Genomic DNA, 24,110 nt, shown 5'->3' on the forward strand with positions numbered 1-24,110 from the left:
ATATTTGACGTTCGCTTAGTCGACAAAAACACCACAGGGGTTTTAGTTTTAACACTAGGGTGGTTCCTAACTGACATTTCGGAAGGGACACGGAAAACAAAATATACCCAAATTTTGAGTTTAAGCCAAGGGGTGTGACAAAATCTAAAGAAACTTAAAAAAAAATATATTTTTCAGACAAACCAACGAAAAAAATTAAAAAATTGAGTAAACATATGTTTTTGGCATAAACTTAAGCGTTTGGCACTAGAATAGGGTCCTAAAGCTCTGTCCCAATTTTAGTGCCCAACGCTTAAGTTTAGGCCAAAAACACATGTTTACTCAATTTTCTAATGTTTTCCGTTGATTTAAGCCCAAAAAACATTTTTTTAGATTTTGTCACATCCTTTGGCTTAAACTCAAATTTTGGGTGTATTTTGTTTTCCGTGTCCCTTACGAAATGTCAGATAGGAACAATCCCAGTGGTCGAACTAAAACCCCTGTGGTGTTTTTGTCGACTAAGCGAACGTCAAACATGATCAAAAGTGTCAAGGTTCATTTATTAACCAAATTTTTAAATTAAAGTTTAAACACGATATAGGCATTATTTGAGCGGGAAAAATTGCTAAAGTAGTTACAGTAACATGCTTTTTCGTGTTATTAAATAAAAACAAGATTTCATTAAAAATTTTAGGACCCAATTGGGACAGGGCTTTAGGACCAAGGGGTGGATCACTTCTGATGCATCTGATAAATTTGAATTATTTCATGTATTCAAATGCATTTAAATGCACACTCAACAAATTCATGGCATGCTCCAATGTTTATTTGCTATCCTAGTCTGAACGTCAAACTCATTTTCCACAAGCTGAAGAAAAGTTGCTGCTCACCCAAAAAATCACTACATGTAATACTTCATGTCGTAAACGATTATGATAATCCTTCGATCTGATTGACAAAGGACTGACCCGCATAGGACCCGTAGTGAGGGAAACTACAAAAACCTCACACTTTACCGGCTGCGAAATGGACGCTTTTGACCAGCTGCTGGCAATCCTCGGTTTCAATGGAGCATCGGATATTAGCATTCTCACTCTCCTATGTGGAATAAATATAATCCTAATCCTCTATCCGTCAATGACCTTAGAGTTTAATATTCAGTACCGCTATCTCCCATCTTACAGACTAAGTTAAACTGCGCAGTGCCAGAGTACCCAGAAGCGAATTTTATAGTGAGAGTTGTGATTTTGAAGACAGGTCTGTTATTACGACCCATACACTATTTAACCCCTTTACCTACACTCGTGTCCCTTAATTTAAACGTTGCAGTGATTCAATGCTCCGATGAAGAAATATTCATTCTGCAAATGATACTTGAAGGAGGAGAATAACAAACTTAAGAGGTTATAGTTCCTTTCCTAATCCCAGGATCCTTGATCTACATTGAAGGAAATAATACAAGTCATTAGGACTAAGAAGCTATATTTGTTTTATTCTGTTATCCTTGATTAAGGAATATATGCGGATTTCTATTTGCCCCCAGTAAGCCAAAGACTTTAGGTTTATCGGGAAGGAAATGTACTCCAGCAGCCAATCATCATTTTCCCACTGTGCATCTAACATATCTTTGGATCGTTATTGAAGTCCTTAGAAAACCAGATGCCTTATGATTGAAAGGTCTACAAACAGCACTAATCAGGCTTCTTAATTTAATATATTTTCTTGCTTTAAAGCTACATCTTGATCTTGATCTGAAACAAATAAAATTTGTGATTAATTGAAGACAACGAGTGTAGAGTAAAACATTGAAACTTCCAAAACAAACAATGACGCGTTGCTATAGTACGATACAATTGTATGGTTCAGGGCTAAGTCGATGAATTTATCGAAAAAATGCATTTAATGCAAATCGATGTACATTAGATGTGCACCGAACAAGTGATCCACCCCTTGTTTAGGACCCTATTGCCGGTGCAATACCATGTTCACCCCTAATGTTTTTGCGTGTAGCGTTATTCTTATACACTCATAATCCGATCAAAACATCGATAGTTTAAATCATAATCATTTTTGTCATTCATCAAGTTCAAACCCAGTCTAGTTTTGAAAGTATACATGTTTGGCATAATAAGTAAAACTAAACAAGTTTAACGGGTGACAAATTTGACCAGTGTGTAACTCCAGCCCTTGCCCACCATCATTGTTTTTTTTCCACGCCGTCAGTTTTGTCGAGGTGATATTTTAATTGAATATTTGCTGCTGGAAACGCGTGTGTCTCGAGCAAGGAATTAAATTTGAAACGCCATTTATTCCTGGACGCTATGAAAAGGTAAGCCATTTTCAATAATTGTGGCCTTACAGGCATCGACATTGTAGAAGTTGTTTCTCATCGGAAAAACTCAGTGTATTCCTTCAATTTCTATCGTTTCTAAACACATCGGCAATGTTGATCAGGAAGGAAACGATCCGGAATAGATTTAGAGGCTGTTCCGAACAAGATTCCAACAAAATTGTGCCAAATACAGCGTAGCATTTTATATTCATTTTATTCATACCACCCAATATCCCGCAACTTCATCCTCAGGGGTTCGACTATCACGAGAACGTCATCAGTGGCATTTGACACAAAAGTGCATTTTCGTTTCGTTGTGTGCCTTTCATTCGTTACGTTCGCTCGCTGCATCCATCTTCATTTGTACTCCATTCTTCGTCGCGAGCAGCTCGTTTTGGGGCAGCACAGTCTGTGAAGCAATTTGTTAATTTATTTAAGTTTAATTTCGAAATCATTTCGTTTCAACGTGTGAAGCCGATTTACCATGGCGTACCAGCTGACGAAAATTGGATCCGCCCTGTCGGGGAACCTGACCAAAACCGGTAAGCTTGTTGTTCCCATAATGGGATTCGGAAGGTGATATCTCTTCTCGACGTCACCTCTAACTGGACTTTGGATCCGCTTGAATTAGTCACATAATTGTGTTGGATTTTAAGTAGGTTTTTCAGGTTGATAAAAACCTTGTGTCTTAGAGGATTTTGGCTCTGCGAATCAAATCCTAATCAGGGAAGCTTTCGTAATGGAAAATATTTATCAAAGTCATCTTTAGAGCGTCAGACATAACAGGGCAGCGATGGGTTCAAAGTCCAATCTCCGTTTGTCGTTTTGTTAGCTTGTTTTGAACAGACGTTCGTACTTTTTTACATGTACCGTGAAACGGGGCATCTTTGATATTGCGGGTAATTTTGATAGTGCGGGACATACCAAACGAAATACAGTCAAATCTTCATGAGTCGATATCTCAAAGGACCATCGACTCATGGAACAGAAATGCTTTCGTAAGCGTTTTGAAGGGACCATCATAGTAACCATGAAATTTTGAGTATGGTGCATGGGACATCGACATTTTTTTTTTCAAATATGAACAGGTCTAATGCAGCCCAGATAGCCGTAGCGGTAAACGCGCAGCTATTCAGCAAGACCAAGCTGAGGGTCGTGGGTTCGAATCCCACCGGTCGAGGATCTTTTCGGGTTGGAAATTTTCTCGACTTCCCAGGGCATAGAGTATCTTCGTACCTGCCACACGATATACGCATGCAAAAATGGTCATTGGCATAGTAACCCGGATAAAAACGTATCATTCAGTGAATGGAATAAACCATTAATGTACAATATAACGTATTGGATACAATACAGCGTATTGTAATTGAATGTCGAAGCAATATTATTCATGTTTGGATATACAATTCAAAAACAATATAATATGTTGTAACAGAACATTGTATTGTTTTTAATTGGTTTTATACCTTACAATTTTGGTCAAATTCCTATTTTCGCGTAAAACAACTGTTGCTTTTTTCTATGTAGCTTTGCTGAAAGAAATAAACAAAACAAGTTCAAAAAGCAAGAAATGTTGGGTGGAAAATATTCAAAAAGTCAAAATAAGTAGTTTTTTAGAAGTCACTTGACATTAGCTGACATGCAACCATGATACAGTTTGTTGAATTGTTTTTGTATTGTACAACAATACACGAATTGCTTATCAAGACAATACATGAACAATATATCATATTGTGTTTTCAAAATATTTGTATGAGAAAATATCTATATTTGTATTGTTACGATACTTAACCACCCATACATTATATTGCAAAAATCTCATATACCATACAGTGAACTGTTGAAAACAATATATTGTACTGTAATTGTATTGTCATTTCACAAAATACTGTATTGTATTTCCAATATATTGAATGGTACTGTTTCAATACGTTATATTGTTTTTGTATTGTATTTTTTATCCGGGAAGCTCTCAGTTAATAACTGTGGAAGTGCTCATAAGAACACTAAGCTGAGAAGCAGGCTCTGTCTCGGTAGGGACGTAACGCCAGAAAGAAGAAGGTCTAATGCACAAAAGTTATGCTTCGTTGTTGCGAGGTACTTCTAGATTTTTCTTCCGTATGGAATTTGATTGTGGACTCCAAGCAATAAATAAATATTATTCTACAATAAACCTTTCATTTGTTTGGCCAGAATGTATTTATTAACATATTCATACAATAATCACTATGAAATGGGTCATATTTGTAAAAATCGTGAACGCGAAAACTGATCATTTTTTTAAGGTTCAACAATAAACCACTTCTTTTTTTATTTTGTTCCCGCTCATCCTACTTCTTCTTCTTGACGGCGGACATCCCAACTGCAAAAGAGCCTCCTTCTCAGCTTAGCGTTCTGATACAAACTTCAGTCGTTAACTGAGAGCTTTCTTTGCCAATAAACATTTATTTTTGCCTTTGTATCTCCAAGAAAATATCATCGGATGACCGCCTCTCAACGAAAAAATATATCATGTACGACAATTTTTTGAATAGAAGATAATAAGAGTGTTTTGTCCAAAATATGACGGAGTTGATATTCTTATCGAAGCAAAAACAAAACTTGATCATGTTGGCTGGAGTGCAGAGAAAAATTAACTGTTATCTGTCTAGCTTGGGGAACGAAACTAGTAGTAGAACAGATACCCAGACTTGGTCTTATGCAAGTCTCTAAAAATTCTCTATCTTTCATGGAAGGTCTCTAAGGTCTTTGTGTTTTAATCAAAATGGTCTATAAAGTATCTTAATTACATATCTTGCTTGCAGTGAATTCTGATGCAAAATTATACAGGCTCCAGAAAGACTTCAGAGACGTTACGAGACTTTGCAACTAATTTTTCATAAATTTGCTCTCAATTTTCTTCATCGAAGAACTGCAGTTCTTCCAAACATCTCTCAAAAATCCCATGGAGTAAAAAAAAAATAATAAGGTTCCATACTAATTATGCAGTGTTAATTTTTCCAGAGAATCCTCCTATACATATTTTAGGGGAATTTCCTCAATGGTCCTGGGGATGGGATTCGATCCCAGGACCTCGACCAGGACCCTCATCAAGGGTGAGTTGAAACTTACTCAAGTTTCATCAGAGGTTACTTTAGAATTTGCTTTAGAAATATCTTACGATTTTTTTTAACATTTAATCAAATTTCTGAAAAATTTCCATGAAGAAATGCCTAGAAAAAATCTTGGAAGAATACATGGACAAAGCTTAAAAAACTTCCTCCAGAAATCATAAAGGAATAAGCTAAGTATGCTGTTTCGCTCAACAAAAGTAAAAATGTTTGCGAAGGAAATGGTCAAGAAATTTTCCATTTCTTGCACGCAGGCGATTACTTTTCTTTTCAGGAGCTTAGTCCCCATCACTGAAAGAATTCCTAAAGAAATCTTTGAGTAATTCTTGGAGATATCCTTGAAGAAACTTCTAGTTAAAATCCTTAAGAAATTATGAAAGACAATTTTTAAGAAATCCCTGGAGGTATATTTGGAGAACTTCTGATTGAATTTTTGAAGCAGTTCTAAATGAAAGTCTTGGAGGATGTCCTAGGCAAATCGATTGAAGAATTACCGGATAAAATCCTGGAGGAATAAGGGGCTTTCTTGAAAACATCTTAAAGAATCTTATTAAACCTTTGATAAAACTCCGTTAAACCCCAAAAGGCCTACACTACAAGAGGTTGTTAAGACTATATCTTAAACCCGTTTCTAAACTTCTTAGTTTTGTATCGTATGAATACATCTACTCTTGAAGTGAACTTTAAAACATACATAAGAGCTATTGTATAGTGCTATTGAGCTCAACTAGAAGTATTAAATCTTTTGCGATATCCTAGAACACGTAATAAAACCAATGTTAAGAGCTTATGATTGCACTAACATCAGCCAACAAGTTGTTTATGAATCATAACCTTTTTAATAATATTGAAACCATCATGATGTCTGCCGACTTTGACGTAGTGGTAAATTTCCTTACAATCGCGTGAAAGAAAATTTACTGATGGAATGACACAGAATTTTTCGATTTACAACAACGCGCCACACTAACGATATCATAATTGCCTATTTAATATTTTGTTCCATTCCATTTTTAGAATGATTTCATGTTAATCTTTATTATAAAATGGAATTTTCCACGCATCTTGTAATTATGAGCCCGAAACGGCGACAATGAAAATGGATTCCATCCAGTTAAATCTTGCTGGACTTATCTGGGATGGTTTAAGATCAATTGGTGATCATTCCGTACAATATAATCATTCATGGAAGCTTTTGATATTAAGAATCCTTCCCCAAAATCCTTCACTGGCTAAAATATACTTAAATCAGATTATTTGTTTTGCACTAAGACAAACAGGTTTTTTTGGGAGCATTGGTTTAAACTTAATGCACTGAGGAAAGCTGTCAAAAAGGTACACAAATCGGAAGATTTGATTTTGTGATTCTATTTAATAAACCAAATGCGTTCCGTTATGGTCTAATTATATTTTACTGGAATAAATTGTTATGATAAGGCCCGTGGTTGATCGGTTGTACTGATGCAGAAAACGGTAAGTTACAGGTGTCTGAAAATGAAAGCTTTTTTCGTGTAGCGCAGCTGTTGTGTGCAGCAACGTTGTCCCTCCAAGTCCAGAATGGGAAGTTCAGGCAAGCATGTGAAAAATATGCTACAAGTAGTCAGATAATTCTACGAGAGGAATATTTCCTGCACTGCATCCCAATAACATCAGACAATTGAGTTTTAAGAAGACTCTTACATGGCTTTGTGCAGTCTTAGGAGTTTTATCGACGGCTTTGTAAGACAAGTAAGATGAGTTTTTAAGTATAAGTTTTAATAGACACTACACAACTCCTTCAAAGTACAATTTATCTTCAACAAATTTGACCGGCAAATGAGTTTTAACGAAAGCACTTATAGGTATCTACAAAGCATTGAAAAGTGTTTTTACTGCAAAGACCTTTGAGCACTTTTCAATGCATTATTAAATCTGTTAGGATTTAATGCATCTAATAAAACCTCCATAAATAACATCCAAGATCAAAAAGCATTTAAATTGTTACTTGGGTTGTTTGTTTTGGAAAAGGTGTCTGAAGATCATATTTGCAAGTCACTCAGTCGCTACTAGCCCTACAATTACAAAATTTGAACGTTTTCGAATGAAATGCAAACAATTCATCCGGACAAAATTAACAAAGTAAATTACGCTTGTAACATTAACACGATTCAAGTGATTAGACATATTTTGAAGATCTTGTTTTTTTGTAGCTCAGATGATTACAATTTTATGAATACAATTTAGAAAGCAGCGGTGAAAGCTAATTTGATTGTAAAATATTGGTACAAACGTAATTCATTTTTTTCTTTCTTCGCACATTGAGCTATCTTAAGTATCCGAACGGCCCATAGATACAATTTTAAGTTTCTTCACTAAACGCGGGCTAAAAATTAGTAGTGCATGATCTGTTTTCGCACTAGTACGCAGTACCCAAGTAACCATGGAGCATTATATCATTGCTTATATAAAGCAGCTGCATCGCCGTAAGCCTACAATTGGGTCCTAAAATGTTCAATGAAATCTTGTTTCTATTTAATGACACGAAAGATAATGTTACTGCAACTACTTTAGCAATTTTTCCAGCTCAAATAACGGCTACATCATATTTAAACTTTAATTTAAAAATTGGGTCCATAAATGAACCTTGACACTTTTGATCATGTTTGACGTTCGTTTAGTCGACAAAAACACAACAGGGCTTTTAGTTTTAACATAGGCCAGAGGAAGTGGTTCACCTAGAGTGAATTTATAGTAGAGAAAAAGTAGATTTTCTATGACAATTGACAGGAAAATGAATGACAAGTTCATCCACTTCTCCTGGCCTATTGGGGTTGTTCCTATCTGACATTTCGGAAGGAAATTTGAGTTCAAGTCAAGAGGTGTGGCAAAATCTACAAAAACTTGGAAAAAAAAATGTTTGACTTATATATACGAAAAACATTTAAAAATTGAGTAAACATGTGTTTTTGGCCTAAACTTAAGCGTTTGGAACTAAAATTGGGACAGGCCTTTAGGACTCTATTGAAGTAGTTTAAGAGTGGAAAAAGGCCCTGATATAGTCGAACTAATGCAAGAATGTTTATAAAGCAACCAAGCTACCGAGTACCCCCGTTGGTTTGACCACATTAATCTGTACCCCGCTAATTTGCACATCGTTCAGATTAGAAATGGTTCAAACGTCATTTAGCTCATGAAACGGAGTGAAGTGAGATGGAACGCCGTAGAATGGAACGCAGAATCAAAACAAAACAGTGAAAGAGGTAACCAGAAACACGTTTCTAGGGTGACTAGATGTTCAAATTAAAAATGAACCCCGATGGTTTGCATGAGGTACCGTTCAAATTAGCGGGGGTGCACGGTATTCATAAAGTAATATTAGTTCATTGATACATTTGTAATGTAGCGTTAATGCTCTTTTGCTTGACAGCTCTTGTAATTTGTCGATTAAAAGCAATGTCGCATCATTATTGTTGATATGTAGTAGAATACGTGCAATGTTATAATGCTTTGTGTTACTTGGGAAATCTATAAACTTTAAGGATGAAGCATACTGATGCACTTGATAGTTCCGTTCACCTTATCGAATACAATTCAAGCTTTGATATTATTTCACCCTGAAAAAGCTTCAACATGTAGGGTAACAGTCGTATTTTGGACCCCCTAAAGAAGTGACACAGACAAATAGACGTAACACTTAGAACAAATTTCGATGAAAATCATAGTCGCGAGAACGTATACGCCCAATGCTAAAATTGGTGTGTTTGGCCGATGGGCCAACAGATGGCGGTAGTGTGTAAACGTCAAACACGAACAAAAATGACGCGAGCGCTGCGGGTGGTGGATTGGCCACCCACCGTATATTCGAATCGACCGTTAAAAAGGTGGTCGATGGACATCGATCAGAGTGTGACGTCTGTTTCTCTGTGGAAGTGATTTTAGTTTTGTGTCCTAATTAATTAATTGCACAGCGTAACAATGTCAAAATGTAGAGAAAAACTTCCTCTACGAGATAAAAATGCCCAAACGGTCATGTAGGGTCCAAAAAACGTCGAAAATAATTGAATTGTGAAGCACTGTTTTTCATTATTTTGGACACACCAATACATTTTGGACCCTCAAAGTATATATTTTGGACCCCCGGCATTTTTTTATCGTTTGGCGACAAAGTCCATGACACTGGATGTATAAGATGCTTGCCCATAGTCTAATCAATCGATCGACAATGGAAAACCGAAGAAATTCTACGCTTTTTGTCCTGAAATTTGAAAAAAGTTTTTGTTTATATTTGAACAATTTTTGACGGCTCTAATTTCTGTGTGTAACGTGTTGTAACGGTTGCATGGATGCACCGATTAAATTAAATTAATTTCAGATAAAATAAACACATTTTCTTTGTACAAACGATTGATACAAGTACGGAATAGTCCATGCAAATTGAGTTGGTCTTTCGATTTAAACTGGGAAATTTGCAGGAAAATGGCCAAGGGGGTACAAAATATATAGGGGTCCAAAATATATTGGTTACCCTATTTAAGAAAAATATGGAAACATGAAACACTATTGAATCAAAATTATTTTGACAAGATTTTTTTGTCTGTCTAGAATTAGAGTATTTCTTGAACGTTGAATTATTTTGTAAAACCTGAAAAAAAACCTGGAAATATCAGGGAATTTCTGTGTATGAGTAGACACCCTGCTTAATCCGTATAGGCCTGAGTGAAAGCAAATTCAGAGAATTCTTTACGGATTCAAATGGTTTTTTGTCAATTCACTGGCCCACATATCTAGTTTCAAGAATTGGCCAGAGGAACTTGGACATATTTCTGTGGCCGGAGTTATTCCGGTGGGTCACTGGGTCGAAGTCGGGTAAAAAAGGCTATTTTTTGGGACATGCCAAGTTACCATCATTTATTTGCAATGACAATCATTTTAATTTGCAAAAAATCATCAAGATCTGATATTCAACATTATAAATGAAGAGTTTTGCACTGTTTAAAATATACCGGATGTTGCCATTCGGACGTAATGCCCGGAAGAACCGGCTATAGATTTGATGGATACTAAACCGTTTCAATTCTCGAAAAGTAGAAAACAAACATAATTGTGCACTAAAATGCGTTATTTCCGCATTCCTCTGTCCACTTCTAGAAACTAGATATGTGTGCCAGTACACTGACAAAAAATCATTTGAATCCATTAAGAATTCGCTGAGTGGTGAGGGTTTTAGAATTTTTGCTTTCACTCAGGCCTGTACGGGTTAAACATTCCATTAGGTATGATTCAAGGAAAGAGATAATTGAGATATTTTTTTTATATGACTATAAGATTGTTTTCAATATGTCCTCAATAAGTTAGACCAGGGATTTCTCATAAAGACATTTTCGCAGAGAATTTTCCCAGCATTTCATGCATAAATTACTCCTGCCAGGGTGGCCACCGAACCGGGAAAAACGGGAAAAGCGGGAAAAAGACGGGAATTTGAATCCACCGGGAAAAAGACGGGAAAAAACGGGAATTCGAGAAGATCACCGGGAAAATCGTTTTGAACGAACATCTTCAAGCTGTAATCTACAAAATTACCTCCAAAAAAAAATTATAGAAAGTAGTTATGTTTAATGACATTCTCATAGCATCCACACTTTCGAAATAATTTCAAACATTAATTCTTTAATTTCTACTATGCTACATCATATTTCTTAAAACTGCTTCACTTTTTTCTAAGCAACGTTTCAAAATATGTTTTTGAATTTTTGTTTTCGCACTGTCAGTGCTAATATTTTTTGAACTTTTCTCTATTTTTTTACTTGACGTTTTGAATCAAAGTTTAATTACTTATTGCAGATTGGTTAGCACTCTTCTGTAATTTTTGGATACCACAACTAATCTTGAAAACAAGCCTTTATTTATAAAAGTTATTATGTCACTTGTTATCTAGTCGACAAAAGTTTTGAATAAGGGCGCATTTACGATTTTAATAATTATCAAGCTATTACAGCGCATATAAAATGTGTAGAATATCCATACAAAAAGGATTACGAGAGGGTGGATGGATGTCAAAAATGATAATTTTCGGTGTTATTAAAATTGCGTGTGAGCCCTATGTAAGTGCTTCTACATGTGCGGATTTGTTTCATCCATACCTTGAACTTATTTTCTTCAGAGAAGAAAATTCAAAGCTTTAAGAATTTAAATAATTTACATTACGTTAAAGAACTACTTGGGCATCTTGATGATTTACTTAGACACCTGAGGCTTATGTCGGCCATATTATCTGAAATTCAGCATTAAGATGCGCTTAAGGTGATTATATACCAAAGCCAAACCATGAAATTTCAAGAGCACGAGTCTATTTGGTTCTCAACAGAGCTCTGAGCTGAAATTTTGATCGTTAAATTTGGCTTAAAGGGCTGTTGGTAAATATGGTTCAAATAGCATTCAAATTAAACTCCTTTCGTGTCAAGAGTAGGATCTGTTTTATTAGCACGATTGACCATCTCTTTCCCATGATAGATAGCTCCAGGGCTTCATTGATTTTCGACGAACACGAGACAAATCGATTCAGATTAATACTATACCATGTCATAGTTTTCAGGATAAGATTCTATATAGATTAGAACAATCTAATAGTTAACTTATTGTTCCAATAGTGAAACTATTGATAAACAATCAAATTACTAGGAAAAAAATAAGTAAACATTTTTGAACCGTTTAAAAAAATATTGCAGTACTTTTCAAAGAAACGATATAGAAAAAGTCTATTAAAGTCGTTGGAAAGAATGGATTAAAAACCGGGAAAATTAAGTAAAATATACCGGGAAAACCGGGAAAAAAGCGGGAATTTCAAAATCTAAATGCGGTGGCCACCCTGTCCTGCAATCCTTCCAAACATTTCGCTAGTAATAGCATCCTAAAAACCTGCTCCAATTTCAGTATCAAACGCTTAAGGTTATAATGATGTCGAACAGTACCATTACCAAAGGCAGCGTCCATTTATTACGTAACGCTAAAATTGGAAATTTTTGACCCCCTCCCTCCCCCCTCCGTAACGCTTTTTGTATGGACATTTTTTAAATTTTTGTATTAGCCGTAACGCTTGAGTCTACTCTCCCCCTCCCCTAAGAGCGTTACGTAATTTGTGGATGCCGCCAAAGTTACTACAAAAATCGAAAAGCGATTCTCGATTATATAAAAATTATAGGTGCATCCAAAATGACACATTACGCAATTTTTTTCTTCTTTTAACTATTACTCAGATATTATTACTTGTTTTAGAAATATAGGTAATATAATAATATTTGAGACAGAATGCATTAATATTCAGATTTATTTAAAAAAAAAAAAACTATCAATGCTACCCCGTTCTACAGTAGCTTCATTATCAGTCATACCTCTCGTGATGAGTCCTACTAAAGGCTAGCCTTCCTTCTAGACTTGAGTTGGTTCCTGTAACCAACAATTGCCTCCGAAACACATCGAAAGTCAATCTCTCAGGTTAAAAATTTCAAATTCAGAACAGTTTTGAACATTATCAGCCGGTTGATTACGATCGTCACGTTTTCCTCCTGATAACAAATGTGATAACAGTGACTGTTGTTCTATTTTCAGCTCTGCGAAGCATCAGCACCACTGGAGCTGTGTACGAACCCAGGAAGCTCCCCGATAAGACCGGTAAGAATGTAGTGCTGGTGGACGGAGTTCGAACGCCATTCCTCATGTCCGGTACCGACTACTCAAAGCTGATGCCACACGAACTGGCTCGTCACTCTTTGCTGTAAGTTGTCATTGGATTTTGATTGTATAACGCTCCCAAGAAAGCCAATTCCCAGAATGCACCATACCCCAGAAAACTAGGGTTTTAATGCTAGTAATGCACCCCTTAGTACTTACTTACTTACTTATGGGTCCTGGGCACCCATTCTGGTGCATAGGGCCGACGTGAAAGATTTCCATCCTGGGCGATTACCAGCTATCGCCTTGACCTGCGGCCAGGTCAAATTGCCGTCGACTTCTTTTATTTCTTTGTTGAGGCTGCGCCGCCATGATCCTCTGGGTCTGCCTCTGCTGCGATGTCCTGCTGGATTCCATTCCAGCGCTTGTTTGCAGATTTCGTTTCCGCCCCGACGTAGAGTGTGGCCGACCCACCCCCACTTTCGTTGTCGAATTTCGGTTTGTATCGGTTTCTGGTGGCACCGACGATGGAGGTCAGCATTAGAAATCCAGTTGTGTGGCCACCATGCCCGAATTATATACCGCAGGCATCTGTTGATGAACACCTGCAGCCGTTGAGTGTTCTCCGCTGATACACACCACGTTTCACTGGCGTATAACAGCACAGATTTGACATTGGAATTGAATATTCGAATTTTGGTGCGTTGACTAATCTGACTGTTCTTCCAAATATTTCTTAAGCTCGCAAAAGCAGCCCTCGCCTTCTTGATCCGTGCACCTATGTCGATCTTGGTACCGCCGTCAGACGCCAGTTAGCTACCAACATATTGGATGTTTTCGACGTTCTCCACTGTTTGCCCGGCTACTGTGAAGCTGGAAGGGCCGGCCGTGTTTACATCCAACGATTTGGTCTTGTTGACATTGATGTTGAGACCTGCCGCTGGGGAGCGTTCGGCAAGATCGTCTAGCTTACTCTGCATATCAGAGCGCCGTTGAGCTAGTATAGCAATATCATCAGCCAAATCGAGATCATTTAAGTGCTCCATAGTAATAGGCTGCCACAGCAGCCCACGGTTTTGTTCACGGTCAATGGCGCCTATCAGGATCTCGTCAATTACGATGAGGAACAGTAGTGGTGATAGTATACATCCTTGCCTCACTCCAGCTACAACCCGGATGGGTTCAGACAAGACCCCGTTGTGCAATACTCTGCACGTAAAGGCCTCGTACTGCGCTTGGATGAGGCCGATGATTTTCTCAGGAACACCCTTGCGTCTCAGGGTACCCCACATATTTTCGTGATTGAGTCGGTCGAAAGCTTTTTCGTAGTCAATGAATACCATATACAGGGACTCTTGGAATTCATTGACTTGCTCCAAGATGATACGGAGCGTGACAATATGGTCCACACAGGATCGTCCGGCACGGAATCCCGCTTGCTGTCGACGGAGAGTCGCATCGATCTTCTCCTGGATCCGGTTTAGGATCACTTTGCATAGAACTTTGAGAACAATACATAGCAACATGATGCCCCGCCAATTATCGCATACAGTGAGGTCACCCTTTTTGGGTACCTTCACTAACACGCCTTGCATCCAGTCGGCCGGAAAACTCGCGGTGTCCCAGATATTGCGGAATAGTTGATGCAACAGTTGAGCGGATATTGCGGGGTCTGCTTTGAGCATCTCGGCTGATATGCGATCGACCCCAGGGGCTTTGTTGGATTTCATACTTTGGATGGCTGTTTCTATCTCATGCAGTGATGGAGCTTCGGTGTTAACGCGACTAATACGCCGAACCCTAGGCGGATCATGCTGAGGTGTTGGTGGCCGGGTTGACACTTGGAAAAGTTGTTCGAAGTGCTCAAACCAGCGTTTTAGCTGGTCAGTGGGGTCGGTTAACAGTTGTCCAGTCGTGTCTTTCACGGGCATCGTCGTATTCATCTTTGCCCCGCTAAGGCGTCGTGAGATATCGTAGAGAAGACGAATGTCGCCGGTTGCTGCGGCTTTCTCACCTTCGTCAGCAAGGGAGTCCGCCCACGCTCGTTTGTCCCGCCTACATGAGCGCTTAACTTCCCTTTCTAGAGCCGAGTATCGTTGACGGGAAAGTGCCTTGGCTCCTCTGGTTTTCGCCCGCTCTATCGCGGCTTTGGCTTCTCTCCGCTCCTCTATCTTCCTCCAGGTTTCATCGGTAATCCACTGTTTTCTCCGAGTGCGTAGCTCACCCAGATTATTTTCGCTGGTAGTGATGAAGGCATTCTTGATGGCGGTCCATTGCTCTTCTACGCTGCCACCTTCCGAAATATTAGCAGCACGAGTCTCCAGTTCTTCGATGAAGGACCTTTTCACTGTGGCATCTTCCAGTCGGCGTGTGTTAAATCGACGTCCGACTCTTTCCTCCTGTCGACGAATCCGCGCAATGCGCAGACGCACCTCGCCGATGAGGAGGTGATGGTCGGATGCGATGTCAGCGCTACGTTTATTCCGCACATCAAGAAGGCTCCGTTTCCACTTTCGGCTGATACAGATGTGGTCAATTTGATTTTCGGTATAGCCGTCACGGGAGACCCACGTGACCTTGTGAACCGGACGATGGGGGAAGAGCGATCCCCCGATCACCATGTCGTTATTGCCACAAAACTCTGCCAACAGTTCTCCGTTTTCGCTCATTTCTCCGAGACCATGGCGTCCCATGACAGGCTCATAGCTCGAGTTGTCGGATCCGATCTTCGCATTGAAGTCGCCCATGTAGATCTTGATATCACCCTTCGGAATCTTATCCACGACAGCATTGAGTTGACTGTAAAAGTTCTCTTTGTCCTGCAATTCGGCAGCATCGGTCGGCGCATAACATTGGACTATGGTAAGGTTTCGGACCCGTGTTCTAAATCTGGCGACGATTATTCTCTCATTTATAGGCTCCCACTTCATAAGCGCGGCGTAAGCTTGGGCGCTGAGCAAAAAGCCAACCCCACGGTGCCGAGGAGCGTGTTCACCTCGCAGGCCAGAATATAGCAGAATCTGTCCCGATGGTATTCTGTGTTCTCCAATGTTTGGCCAACGGACTTCGCTCAGTCCTAGGATCTCTAGCTTCATGCGACACGCCTCGTTGGCGAGTTGTGCCAGTTTACCCTGCTGGGCTAGGGTTAGTACGTTCCATGTTCCAATTCGTGTCCGTTGTTTCGCGCTAAAAGTCGTTGCCGTTAAATCAGTTCGTAATCTTTCTCTATCGGTTTCTTGAACATTTTTTGATGTTTCGGGGACAGTAGGTTGTTAGCCTAAGGTTCCCTATCCGCCGTGATGGGGCTGCCATCTTAGGTGTAGCTTCCGGGGAAGAGCATTTCTTATTCAGCCGCTGGATGCCAGACAGACGCTGTTTGAGCCGCACCTCCTTGGTGAACAGACGCTCGGTGGACGTACCTCCTCAATCTAGCTGAAGTCAGAAGGACTACAGGACCCAGGCTGCACTACCAGCTAAGCACGCAACTCTTAGCTGGCGGTCATTTGTCATCCGTCGACCCGTGGAAGCATGAGGTAGGAACTTGTGAGGACTCCGTCGACTCACCATTTTGCAGCCCACCACCCCTTAGTAGCTGAAATTAATTCTCGACGCTTTTCCGCAATGATATCTCAGACGGATATACGTTGTGTGCAGTCTAACAACAAGTTCAATATCTTTACTTCATAGTACGCCTATAGAACATACAAAATCATCCGATTTTTCCAGCAAAATATACATTTGGAAAACTGTTGTCCGAATGCCTATTATGGACCGGGGTACATTATAGGAATGTTTACAAATTTGACGTTTTCTATCATGGACCCTTCATTTGATTCACATGTAATACGAGACACTGCCGACGTGCCTCTAATGGACTGAAAAATGAGAATTGTTGGAGATTCTGCTTGGGGAATTCCGGCTACGAAAATTGTTGCCGTTCATCTGCCTGGTATGAGCCTCATAGATTCGTTAGCGCGAAGGGCCATTTCAAAAGTTAGAATTATGGTTGCTTCAGCAATTTGCGCATACAAACTTTTTGATATCTTAGACCAATCGGGTTAGTGATGTAAAATCGTCTCCTCAATAGATGTCTCAATACGAAGATGAATATTCATCATTCGCTTATGGAACTTCAAATAAGAACTTTTGGATATGTAGTGGGGCCCAGATAGCCGTAGCGGTAAACGCGCAGCTATTCAGCATGACCATGCTGAGGGTCGTGGGTTCGAATCCCGCTGGTCGAGGATCTTTCGTAAAGGAAATTTTCTCGATTCCCAGGGCATAAAGTATCTTCGTACCTGCCACACGATATACACATGCAAAAATGGTCAATCGGCAAAGAAAGCTCTCAGTTAATAACTGTGGAAGTGCTCATAAGAACACTAATCTGAGAAGCAGGCTTTGTCCCAGTTGGGACGTAACGCCAGAAAGAAGAAGAAGGATATGTAGCTTTCTAAGGAATGGTGTATTATAATGAATGATTTTTTGGCGCATGTTATAGAATCCCCAGATTATAATCACTTTGTACAATTGGTAATATTAATGTTCACCAATAGGAGCCTGTTGCGCAAAACCAAGCTCGACAAGGAACTGGTCGACTACATTGTCTACGGAACCGTCATTCAGGAGGTCAAAACGTCGAACATTGCCCGCGAAGCTGCCCTGGCTGCAGGATTCAGTGACAAAACTCCCGCTCACACTGTTACCATGGCATGCATCAGCTCCAACCAGGCCATCACCACCGGAATGGGTCTGATTGCCACCGGAACCTACGACGTAATTGTGGCCGGAGGCGTAGAATTCATGTCCGATGTGCCAATCCGTCACAGCCGAAAGATGCGTGCTCTGATGTTGAAAGCCAACAAGGCCAAAACCCCCCTTCAGCGTCTTCAGCTATTGTCGTCCATCCGACCGGACTTCTTCATTCCAGAACTGCCAGCAGTGGCAGAGTTCTCGTCCGGTGAAACCATGGGCCACTCAGCAGATCGCTTGGCCGCTTCATTCAACGCTTCCCGCCAAGAGCAAGACGATTACGCTCTCCGGTCGCACACCCTAGCCAAGGAAGCCCAGGAAAAAGGTTACTTCACCGATCTGGTCCCATTCAAGGTGTCCGGAGTAGACAAAACCGTTGAGAAGGACAACGGCATTCGCGTCTCGAGCAAGGAAGCTCTGGCCAAGCTACGTCCCGCTTTCGTGAAACCATACGGAACCGTCACGGCTGCCAACGCTTCCTTCCTAACGGACGGAGCTTCCGCGTGTTTAATCATGACCGAAGAAAAGGCAAAGGCCCTTGGACTGCGTCCAAAGGCTTATCTGCGAGATTTCCTGTACGTGTCGCAAGACCCGATCGACCAGCTGTTGTTGGGACCCGCCTACGGTATCCCAAAGCTGCTGAAGAAGGCCGGCCTTACGCTGAAGGACATCGACTCGTGGGAAATCCATGAAGCCTTCGCCGTAAGTAGCTACCATTTATTTCTTCCATTCTAACGCAACTCATCACGTTTTCGTTTTCCAACTAAATCATAGGGTCAAATTATTGCCAACCTGAAAGCCCTCGACTCGGACTACTTCTGCAAGAACTATCTCGGTCTCAGCGAGAAGGTCGGAACCCCAGATCTGAACAAGTGGAACAACTGGGGTGGATCGCTCTCGATTGGCCATCCGTTTGCGGCCACTGGCGTTCGGCTCTGCATGCACACTGCCAACCGGTTGGTGCGCGAAAATGGTCAGCTGGGTCTGGTGGCGGCTTGCGCTGCCGGAGGACAGGGCGTGGCCATGCTGCTCGAACGGCACCCGGATGCCAACGCCGAATAGTGGGTAAGAGTTGTGTTTTGATTTCCCGTTGGGGCTTGCATTTCGGTGTTGCAAGGGGATCGTCACTTGCAGGAGGATCCGTTAAAAAAAATGTTTTCAATAAGACTAGAAGATCGGACATCCCTTCCCTCTTCGACAATCCTGATGTTGTTTGTTTAGGTTTCACCCCAATGTCATAAGTAATATAGTTAAAGTCGAGTATCATGTTTATTTTTTACACGTTTTTGGTAGCATATTATATCTATACCTATATTTAATGAAATATTGTATTGTGTCATTCGATCCGAAAATTCTAGAAGGCTTAAGATATTGATTTTACCTCCCGGGATTAATGAGGACTGATAACTTTAGCAACACGATTGATCCAGCCCGCATCACCCGCCCCCGCAGGAGCAAGCAACGCGACCAAAGGATCAAACACTACTAACCAGAAAATAGTCATTATTTACTAAAATGTAGTCATTCTGTGACTACCCGTGTTTCTGCGTGCACATGCCTGAAAAAACAGGATGATTGAGTCGTCGTATGCCTAGCTTTGGTACAAAAACTAATGTACCCCACGATACGGGTTTCTTCGGTGGACATTCCTGGTTTATTCCAGTGACAGTAAAGGACCAGACTGGCCATCCATTCATTATTATGTGAGATGGATCACGTGCTCAGAAAATTAGGAAAATTGAGCCGTCACATGTCTAGTTTTGGAACTAAATCTAAAATGTCCCACAACAGAGATAACACCGGTGGTCATTCCTGGGATTTTTCGGTGGTAACAATTATCCAGAGTGAATGACCACAGTATTATAAATCATGAAAAACGAGCCATCGCATGCCTAGTTTCGGAACAACAACTTAAATATCACACAGTACGGGTATCTAAGGTGTAGGTAAGGTGGGTTATTTTGGTAGTAAAGAAGAAGCAAAGCGGTAATTTATCTATAATTGAACTAGAAAAGTCACAGGTGTTCAAAATCATGCTTAGTATATACCTAGTTTTGGTAAAAAACTGAAATGTCCCAATAATACGGATATGTCCATTGGCCATTCCTGTTTTACTTAGATGGTCCCGAAGAACCAGTGCACAATGGTCCGAATCGACAATCAAGCCGGAAAAATGGTTTCTCTATCATCATCGATTTTAGCCGTTCGATGTCTTCAGAGAAGTTATTCGTAATTGAGTTTTGCATCTTCTAAGAAAAAAATGAATAGGGCGGCCCCTATTTAAGTTTAAAATTACAAACTTGCGATGTTCAGCAAAAATGTGTACAATTTCTTCCTCTGCAATTCTTCTGAAGACCACATTCACGTAGAACTGAAAATAAAAAAAGACCAAAATAACTGATTTTTCGGGTTCACCCTATATTAAAATTTTCAAAATAAATTTACTTAGCTAAAATGAAGAGTTAGAAAAATTAAATATCCCACAATACGGGTATCTCCAGTGGTCATTCCTGGGTTATTTTGGTGATCCAGAAGAACCAAAGTGGCCATTCATCAATAATTGTACTAGCAAAGTCACAGGTATTGAAAATTATGAAAATTGAGCCGTCGAATGTCTAGTTTTGGTACAAAAACTGAAATGACTCACAATATGGCCATCTTCGGTGGCCATTCCAGGGTTATTTCGGTAGGCTAGAAGAACCAAAGTGGTCATTCATCAATAATTAAATTAGCAAAGTCACAGGTATTCAAAACCATGAAAATTGGGCCGTCGCATGCCTAGTTTTGGTACAAAAGCTGAAATGTCCCACAATACGGGTATCTCCGGTGGTCACTCCTGGGTTATTTCGTGGTAACAATGAGTCTGAGTGGTCATTCATCTAAAATTGAACTAAAATAGTCACATGTATCCAGAATCATAAAGAATGAGCCGTCGCATGTCTAGTTTTTGTACAAAAGACGGATTTCACGCCAACTCGACAAAGGGATTGGCAGCACCCCTTCAGAATTCAATGAAACTTTCTTGGTGTGAAGACTATGTGAAACTAAGATACTTTACATACTTTGTTTTTTCAAAATCGATCTAGACTAACATTTGGAAAGGGTCAAAGTTTTTTTTTTTTACTTTTTTTATAAACCCGTATAACTTGAAAACGGTAAGACCAGGTCCGTCCCACTCGGGCTCAGATTGAGTACCACTTCTAGTACTGCATTCAGTCCCTCGGTAGTGCAAAAGGTACCCAAGTTTGACATATCGCAGTACACTTTTCACGGCATTCTAGATTACCTTATTAGCCATAAAATTTTGGGCAACTTCAAAGGACATGGAGGTCTTTAATTTGTCTTTGGTAAGACCTACAAAAAGTGTTGTCGTGAAATTTCCTGACGTTTTAGAAAAAAATATTAAAAAAATAAAAACACATTTTCTACACTGAAAAAAAAATATTCAAAACTTTATAGTCGATTTAAAAAAAACGGCCATTTTGATCATCCTTAAGCAAAAAGTTTCGTAATTAAATTTACTAAAAGTCGTCCATACATTGCAAATTGGGCATATTTTAGAGACTAAAGTTTTTCTAACATCGAATTTTTTAAGTCCAAAATGATTTTTTTATTTAATTTTCATTTCGCTTTAAATAGTCTAGTCTGATCATATTTTCAAGTGATAAATGAGTTTTAATCACAAAATAGATTATATTTGTTTTATTGGGAGTAATTAAAAGAAATAAAACGAAATTATACAGTTTTTTGATTAAATTCAATTGATCTCGCACCATACCGCTTATGATAAAATCAACTCCTTCTAAAAATCCGATGTTTTTTTTGTGGCTGGAAAATATCACAATAATATTTAATTTCTTATTTGGTCAAAGCCGATCTTAACAGGTGTCTGAAAATATTATGCTTATGAAAAAAGTCGTGGTTTGTTTTTATTTTTATTATTGCTATATATCTTAAAACTTAGTATCTGCACATGAATATTTACATTATTTTTGGGCTTTACTGAATAAATTGAATATTTTTGGTTCATCCTCTGAATTTGTATACCGTTTGGCTGCAATTTGTGTATCACTAATAGGCATAAAACAATGATATTTTTGGGTACCAGGGACAGTTTTAACCTTATCAAACAATTCCACCAATTCCTCTGACATTTTAACATATTATTCATTAGATTTATAACAGAAATTTAATTTGGTGATACATGTATCAGTTTGTTTCACTGCCCAGTCGAATAGTTCTCGCGGAGTTGCGATTGTGTTTCCATAGTATTTTGCAAGACTTGCTCTTTTTGCCATTCGCTTGAGAGTGCCACCAATAGGGGCCTTTGCCGTGGGATGTGGCAAAAAGTGCCACTCTGCTTCCAATCCATGTATTTTCTTGAAATTACATAAGCTGGCATTTTTTTTTTTTTATTTTTATAATGAGCTGCAGCTCCATCTGACTTAAAAATAACTTTTGATTTGTTTAACAAAATTTATCAATTTTGAAATAAATAGCTGAACTGCTACTGTGTCATGGGTCTGATATTATAATAAAACTAACATTTTCCAATTTATTATCTTTTTATGGTAAATCTAGAATTGGTGTATCACTGCTTGGGAAGTATTCCAGTGATATCCTTGAGCAGCGTTATAATTTTCAGAAAAGTTGCTAATTACCAGTATTTAACCTTCGTCCTTGACGCTTTTTTGTCTTTTTTGTTTCGTAGAAAAGAAGACTGTTATTTGCAAATAAAATCATGAGTTATGAGCTTATCAACTTTTTTTAGGTAGATAACATATTCATTATTTCTTATTCATCTGGCGTTTAAGGCAGGTACGTTTAGTAAGTTTTTTTTCACAACACTTTTTCTAGAAGAGAATTTAATGGGATATGGATAAGGTTGTTACTTTTCAATGTTTGCAATACTGTTGTGATACCTTTCGAACCATAAAAATCCGTCGGATTGTTAGACGGAGTTGATTTCCTCATAGGCAGAGGCGAAGTCCATTGATTGCCTTCATTTATAAAACATAATCACTGTATAAATCCGTTTTTTAACTATTCTCAATAAAACATACAATTTATTTTCGGATTCAAACTCATTTATCACTTGAAAACACGATCATATTTGACAGTTTAAAACAAAAAAAAAATCAGTTTTGGACTTAAAAAATTCGAAGTTAGAAAAACTTTTTTCTCTAAAATGTGCCCAGTTTGCAATGTATGGACGACTTTTAGTAAATTTAATTACGAAACTTTTTGCTTAAGGACGATCAAAATCTGAAATGGCGGTTTTTATTAATTCGACTTTAAAGTTTTGAATATTTTTTTTTTCAGTGTAGAAAATGTGTTTTTATTTTTTTCAATATTTTTTTCTCAAACTTCAGGAAATTTCACGACATTCCCCCATACAACACTTGTTTGTAGGTCTTGCCGTTTTCGAGTTATACGGGTTTATAAAAAAAACTTAGGGACTTAAAAAATTCGATGTTAGAAAAACTTTTTTCTTTAAAATATGCCCAATTTGCAATGTATGGACGACTTTTAGTAAATTTAATTGCGAAACTTTTTGCTTAAGGATGATCAAAATCTGAAGTGGCCGTTTTTTTAAATCGACTTTAAAGTTTTGAATATATTTTTTTTTTTCAGTGTAGAAAATGTGTTTTTATTTTTTCAATATTTTTCTCTAAAACGTCAGGAAATTTCACGACAGTCCCCCATAAAACACTTTTTTGTAGGTCTTACCGTTTTTGAGTTATACGGGTTTATAAAAAAAAAAGTTTAAAAAAATTTTTGACCCTTTCCAAATGTTAGTCTAGATCGATTTTGAAAAAACAAAGTAGGGAGCCGGACCCTATTCTTGGCACTTTTGATTCACTTCGGCAGTGGGGTTTTTTGAAACTACAAAGCTCATATTTGGCCACAATATGCGTCAGATTGAAGTGCTTCTTATTGCAAAGTTTCAGACGATTCGACCGAGAAAAACCCGCCATGCCAAAGTGAATCATGGAAGTGCCCAAGTAGCTCTGCACCCTACGCAAAGTATCTTAGTTTCACATACTTTTGCCATCCAGAAAGTTTCATTGAATTCTGAAGGGGTGCTGCCAATCGCGTGTCGAGTTGGCGTGAAATCCGTCAAAAACCGAAATGTCCCACAATACGGCTATTTCCGGTGGCCATTCCTGGGTTATTTCGGTGGGCCAGAAGAACCAAAGTGGTCATTCATAAATAATTGAACTAGCAGAGTCACAGGGATGCAAAATCATGAAGATTGAGCCGTCGCATGCTTACTTTTGGTGCTAAAA

The 24,110-nt window shown here is 38.9% G+C and overlaps 1 protein-coding gene across 1 annotated transcript; it reads left to right on the plus strand.

Annotated features, from left to right (window-relative positions):
• The first annotated feature begins 2,660 nt into the window (after positions 1-2,660).
• Positions 2,661-19,144, plus strand: LOC5574197 (trifunctional enzyme subunit beta, mitochondrial). The gene is made up of 4 exons (XM_001661204.2): positions 2,661-2,853; positions 13,006-13,171; positions 17,625-18,522; positions 18,595-19,144. The coding sequence occupies exons 1-4, from the start codon at positions 2,796-2,798 to the stop codon at positions 18,880-18,882; spliced, it is 1,410 nt and encodes a 469-aa protein (XP_001661254.1). The 5' UTR covers positions 2,661-2,795; the 3' UTR covers positions 18,883-19,144.
• Positions 19,145-24,110: the final 4,966 nt, after the last annotated feature.

The sequence above is a fragment of the Aedes aegypti genome, chromosome 3 (genome assembly GCF_002204515.2).
Source record: "Aedes aegypti strain LVP_AGWG chromosome 3, AaegL5.0 Primary Assembly, whole genome shotgun sequence".
NCBI lineage: Eukaryota > Metazoa > Arthropoda > Insecta > Diptera > Culicidae > Aedes > Aedes aegypti.

Bases quoted from the DNA above. Each gene is read 5' to 3' on its own strand.
- LOC5574197 (XM_001661204.2), top strand. From the start codon at position 2,796: ATGGCGTACCAGCTGACGAAAATTGGATCCGCCCTGTCGGGGAACCTG. The intron at 2,854-13,005 runs GTAAGCTTGTTG...TTCTATTTTCAG, and splicing joins GGGGAACCTGACCAAAACCG to CTCTGCGAAGCATCAGCACC. The intron at 18,523-18,594 runs GTAAGTAGCTAC...ACTAAATCATAG, and splicing joins AAATCCATGAAGCCTTCGCC to GGTCAAATTATTGCCAACCT.